At 38.8% G+C, this 6,182-nt stretch overlaps 1 protein-coding gene across 1 annotated transcript; it reads left to right on the top strand.

The window, feature by feature from the left end:
* Positions 1–2,720: 2,720 nt before the first annotated feature.
* LOC149934365 (sialin-like) lies at positions 2,721–4,012 on the top strand. The gene is made up of 3 exons (XM_090154487.1): positions 2,721–2,921; positions 3,459–3,692; positions 3,768–4,012. Exons 1-3 carry the CDS (start codon positions 2,727–2,729, stop codon positions 3,963–3,965), a joined length of 627 nt encoding a protein of 208 aa, XP_090010613.1. The 5' UTR covers positions 2,721–2,726; the 3' UTR covers positions 3,966–4,012.
* The last annotated feature ends 2,170 nt before the right edge of the window (positions 4,013–6,182 follow it).

Raw genomic sequence — 6,182 nt, 5'->3', positions numbered from 1 at the left:
CACTTACGAAATACTTGCCGCATCTTTAACGCTCATTTTATTTCAACACTCGCCCTTGATGAAGATACCGTAGAATAGCTTTATTGGACATCTGGTAGTGGACGACTCGTAGACTTCCTGTTGACGTTGTGACACATACCGCATAAAAAAGACCAATGCCGTCCAATTTCAAATATCATATAATGACTCGCCCACCCAGGAAATCAATGACTGCATTAGGAATCGTAGATATCCAAATATCCACACCAATAGAAAATGTATTAAAGGCTCATTCACACTATCCAACTTTAGTCAACTGACAATCTGCCTGATTTTTGTCTGACCGACAAGTCCGGTAATGTGAATGCTTCTCCTGATAAGATTTTTGTCGGGGAAGCTTCCGACTTTGAATCGGGAAGAGAGGCGATTAAAATCAGGCAGACTAGCTAGTCAGGTGGCAGCCAATAGAAACTGAGAAAACGTGACGTCAATGCGATCACGTGTGAAATCGCAGTGAGCGGACGACGTTAAATTTCGGCTTTTTCTTTATAAACTTTTCGACGTATTGATCCTTGTGTGGAGAAAGTTTGATAGTAAAAGAAACCGTAAGTTTTCTAACTATTTCTTTCCCTTTTTAATTATAACAGAATTAATCTAATTGTGAAGTGTTTTATTGCCAAGGAATACTGAAAAGCATATTGTGTGTGTTTAGCTAGGCTTGAGACAATAATGCCTCCTAAACAAAAAGAGCCTGTATCAAAACAATACCTAATAAAGCAATTTTCTTTTTTTTTCATAAGACTCCATATTTACTATCACTCAAAACAGTAAATTTAACCAGCCACAATATTGAGCCAAAGCCAACATTCCCAAATCAGAAAAACAAGCAGACAGCTTCTACCTAAATTTCCTTTCTCTGATTGGTTAATGATATATAAGCGACCTCGTGCGTCTAACGTTCGAACTAAACTACCCGACAAAACGCATCCAACACCAAGCTGACGAGTTGGATAGTATGAACGCGAAAGCTGACCTGACTAGTTGGGCTGACTAGTCAGACAGACATAGTCAGGTGACTAAAGTTGGGTAGTGTGAATGCGGCTTTACAAGAAGCGAAAACCTTACCATTAACAAAGCACAGAAAGGCACTTGACTAGACGACAGCTCGAATATCAATAAACGACTATATCTAAGTCGATAATAAAACCCGTAAATAAATTACAAAAAACTAACTAAGTGGACCACCCACGGGTTCTACCCTTTAACCATCTTATCTCTGCTGACTGCGCTGAAACAAGGTTTGACCTTTAAAATTTCATACGTCAAAAAATGTAGACTTTATAAACTAGTAATATACTCTTCCGCTAAACTGAGTTTGTAATTTGCAATGAAGCGTAACATGTATCGGTGGTTCGGTGGTAGAGCACTCGCCTGTCTTGCAGAAGGGCTCGGGTTCAAATCCCGCCCGATACTATCGCTAATTGATAATAAGGCGTATACCGTGAACATTTTGTGGAAACAATGCTATTTGCACGGTGATTGTAATATCCCTCCTAGGGAACTTTGTCCCTTCGGAGAGGTAAAAAGGTAAAAAACGCGCTACAAATTACATGGTTGTAGTTCAATCAAATCATGAACAGATCTGTGCGGTCTGTGAGGTAGAAGTTTCAGCTAAATTCTACACTGTGTCATACGCAAAAGTATAACGGTGTTCACGGCTGTGTAGGTGTGTCGGATATTCATCAGTAGTAGTAAAGTTGCACACGAGACAAAACGGAATAAACAAATACTGGCGTTCAGGGTCGTATAATCTAGGGGACAAAGTTTCGAGCCTAAAAACATCGCCAAGAATGCGGCCTCCAGTAACATCTTAGCAGGACCTATTTTGGAAAAAATAGCGTTGTTGGTTTTTTTCCCCGTCGCGTCGCGTCGACCCGCGGCCCTTGTTCTAAAAATCGGCTGTAAAGGTATAATATTCTACATGGAAAAAATTGTTTTTAACGTAACAAAAGTTACGTTTAGCTTCTGTTAAACCCGGCACTCACTAAGAAATAGTCTTAATACGTTTATTGTGACCGTGGTCAAGCATCTGGTCAAGAATTTAAAAGACGGAAGTGGAACAGAGTGAAATTACAATAAAGCTCGTGACATGTGTGATTCAATTCTTTAATGACGGAATACTTTGAAGCGTTAACAGTGATTTACCTTATTTTGAAACAGAGAGCTACGCATTTCCATCACATTTACGCTGGCCTTTTTCTTACAATATTGCGAATTCGAAATTCGAAATGGAATTCACGTGGGATTCAATTAAAAACTGGATTTTGGTTGTTCTTAAAATCCTTTTGAAGAACACCCAGTCACCACATCTCCGGATTTTCGCCGGCTAAGCCCCTCCCGTTCATTTCTATTTATTTAATATTAAAGCGACCGTCATTATAATATTTAGAACTTTGAACTTGCTACAGTTTTGATTGCTGAACAAATTTCTTAAATAAAATATTCTATAGTTCGTCAGCTCGTAACATGTATCGGCCTTTTCAGATAGATATAAACCACCTGGTTATTTTGTTCGTTATGCTTCGAAGCTTAAAAACACGCTGTAATCCAATCCCAAAGGTGTAAAGGTAATCCTGCGAACGGCTTTCGTATAACGAATTCGAAACATTGCGCTTTGAAAGGTCTAACTAACGCAATATTACAAATAAAAGTAGCGATATACAAGTCTTACTAGCAATTTAGAAAACATGGTTCAAAGGCGATATGTGATGACATTTTTAGTGTCCATTGGAGTTGGTGTGCTCTTCTGCCTCAGAAATAGCCTTAATATTGGAATAATCGCCATGGTCAAGTATCGGGTTACCAACGAAACGACCATTAGCGGAACGCAATGCCGTTACGATGGAAATGTCACCGAAGAGAGCCAAAGGCTAACAAAACAGGTATAATTTTGAATTTGATAGAATTATATAAATGTCAATTTTTTTGTACCAAATCTAAAAGTTTGTCTCTGGAAAATAACCGGTTTCGTTTTTGTTAAAAGGTTCGCGTGATTGGTTTATTTTTGTCAATCACAATTTAAAACGAGACGCAAGTCAAATGATTTACATCACTTAACGCAGTTCAATAGAGAAATAAAAATGCCTAAAAAATGTTTGGCTTAAGACTATTTCACGTGGTTTATATGGTGGGTTTAAGGAGCCCGTTTAGCTTCGTCAGGCCTTACAACGAGAGAGAGAGCGAAACGAAAGAAGGTACTTTGTGACTAGAAAAACCCTTTTCGCTTTGGTATCGTAGCCTCTCTTCTCACCTCGCGAGAAGATCCCAGTAAGTATTTATCGTTCTGGTTATTGGGTGGGAGTGAAACAATATTATGGACTTGTCCATCTTGTTAAACCATGTCACGCGTGCGGCGTACCGTCATTTCGACTAAATTAATTTGACGAGGATTACTTCACAATTCCCTTTCGTCCATTTAGGAAGGGCCTTTCGATTGGGACGAAAGAGTTCAAGGCTTGGTCTTAAGTTCCTTCTATTACGGATACGTGGCCAGCAACTTCTTCGGTGGCCATCTGGCGGAACGATTCGGAGGAAAGATAGTCTTTGGACTGGGAGTAGTTATACCATCCATTTTGACCATAATAAGTCCGTCAATAATACATTTTGGATATCAGTATTTCATCGCACTTCGAGTACTAACAGGTATATTTGAGGTAAGAGTTTACTTTTATTTTCGTTTTTTTAAATGATAAAAATTTTTAAGCTCATCCAACATTTTTCCGCTGAAGGGTATCACCTTACCAGCGCAGCACACTCTGATGTCTAAGTGGTTTCCGAAAAGCGAGAGTGCCTTCTTATATTCGTTTACGATCGCCGGTGGGCGATTGGGCAACGTCGTGGCCACACCGGTCACTGCTTTGCTCTCATCTTCCAGTTTGGGGTGGCCGTCGGCCTTCTATTTTTTCGGTTCGTATTTAACGTTTTGAAGTTCACGGGGTTACTTCCCAAGGTGAACAGACGTTTATAATTTAGATTTGATGGTATAAGTATCGCTGTTTGCCTTTAAAATGAAACATGTGCCTTCGTAGACTCGGGGCTCTTTTCAATGGCCGTTAATTTTTTACCCAGGGTATTTTATCTCTTAACGACTGGAGTATTATAATAACGCTGCGTAGGAATATGCAGGGCCGTGCATAGGGTGGGGCTGTGCAGGGTTTAAATCCCTGGGGTGCAGCAAAAATTGGCCCACAACCATTGTGTTTTTACAATATATGAATTTTTTACGAAAGTATGTATTTAAGTTTTATTTTATCGCGTACTGTAATCAGCTTTAAAAATATATGAGCCAAAAACGTGTTGTTAATTTTTTGATAAAAATACTTTTGAAATCCGTTAGAACTATGAGCGAGAGTACAATAGGGCAAACAGATACATTTTGCTAGGGACAGCTCCGTGCCGAGATATTATGAGCACTCCGGGGTCAATTTTGTCATCGCGGGCCCTTTTAAATAAATTGCCAAAAGAAGGGGGTTGTGGGCATTTGATGGATCCTATCTTACCATGTGCCTAAAATTCACGACATTGGGCCGTTTAACGCCAGGCCTCAGGGATTCTGGATGCGAAGACGTTTAGCTTCGCATAGTTTGTAGCGAAAGTTCGTCAGAGTTTGGTTTCCCGTGTCCCTGTTTTGCACAAATGATCGCCATCTATGTTTAAGTTTCGTGACTTATATTCAGACGAACATTTGCTCAGAAGTATGCGAGAACGGTACCAGAGGCTAATGCTATTCTTAAGATCTTGAATGTATTCAAGTTATCTATCAACTTGGATCACATCCGATTGTTATGAAAACTTCACTTTATTCATTTAGGTGCTTTGGGAGTAATCTTTTCCATTTTCTGGTTTTTAATCATTAAAGAGAATCCTGCAGATGATAAAAATATTACTTTGGAAGAACTCTCAACAATTACTAAAAGTCAAGGTGATGGAAAAATAATAAAAGTACGTATACGCTAGTGCTTTATTTTCGTAACAAAATTCATGTGTTTAAAACGTGAATTAATAATAGTTTTACATGGATAACACTTTTATTAATCCAAGAACAAAACAGCGGGTTTCCAAATTAATGTTTTTATTAATTTTTTATGAACCACAAACCGAACCTAGGCTTCACATCAGGATCTAACGATCTGTCAGTGTAAACTCTGGCGTAAATGACTCCAGAAAGTCTGTGATAACTTCGTAATCATCCTGTGTTCAGTTCGTCATCAATTGAGAGTTTCAGCAAACCTTTTTCTAGGCGTTTACGCGAACGTCTACCTATCTCCTGAACGTTGCTGTCGTTCGTGTAAACTCCTAGAAATGGGTTTGCTGACACTCTCTATAATGAAATCACCCGCTGTAATAGTTCCCTAATCATTCGCTTCTTACGTAATCAGTGTACAAAAAAGGAAGTTGTTGGGCTTCCAACACAATGTGAATTATTGCCTTCAAATTTAATGTTTTGAGCTTTTCAGTTAACGATAATTGACGCTTCAATAAAGCATCCTCCCATGGAATTCACGAAGAAGTAATATTTCCGAGAGCCAGGACTGGCACGGTATTGTTTATATAGTGCTTGTGGAAATAATGGAAACTTTTCACCTGTTAACAGACCGTCGTGTCTTTGCAAAGTCTTAATACATCAAAAAAGGTACCTGGTTAAAAGGAATGCCCAGGGGAACGCTTGTTGCTGCTGTAAAGGTGAAATTTTTTCATAATTTTAATAAGCACCAAACAAACAGTGACTTATAGGTCCTGACTCTCGGAAATATTACTTCTGGGCGAATTCCATGGGAGGATGATTTATTGAAGCGTCTATTATGGTATTTATTACTATATGCATGAATTTATTCATATTCAACCATGAATATAGATCTCCTATGATACTGGCGCCATCACGTTTTTAAACCCCGCCCACACTGGCCTAAAACTTGCCGTCCATAAATATTTTGAAACCTTGTGATAAGAGCGATTATAGGTAAAAACGCGAAAGTTGCTTGTGAAATTAGTTTTAGTTAATCTAAAATAAATTTAGCGAGGGAAGAATCAACCCAAAAGGCTATTGCTAGGATAGCCCTTGATAACGAGGATGGAATTTTAAAACTACAAAGACTCAAACATCTAGACCATTTTGGTTTACGTTTGTTAACAGAAGCGAATGA

This window comes from Leiobunum rupestre, chromosome 7 (genome assembly GCF_980474605.1).
Source record: "Leiobunum rupestre chromosome 7, qqLeiRupe1.1.hap1, whole genome shotgun sequence".
NCBI lineage: Eukaryota > Metazoa > Arthropoda > Arachnida > Opiliones > Sclerosomatidae > Leiobunum > Leiobunum rupestre.
Note: the sequence above shows the minus strand (reverse complement) of the source record. Positions and strands in the feature narration are given on the sequence as shown.

Excerpts from the sequence above, each read along its gene's own strand:
- LOC149934365 (XM_090154487.1), top strand. The coding sequence starts at position 2,727 with ATGGTTCAAAGGCGATATGTGATGACATTTTTAGTGTCCATTGGAGTT. Across the intron at positions 2,922-3,458 it reads GCCAAAGGCTAACAAAACAG|GAAGGGCCTTTCGATTGGGA; the intron begins GTATAATTTTGA and ends TCGTCCATTTAG. Across the intron at positions 3,693-3,767 it reads TACTAACAGGTATATTTGAG|GGTATCACCTTACCAGCGCA; the intron begins GTAAGAGTTTAC and ends TTTCCGCTGAAG.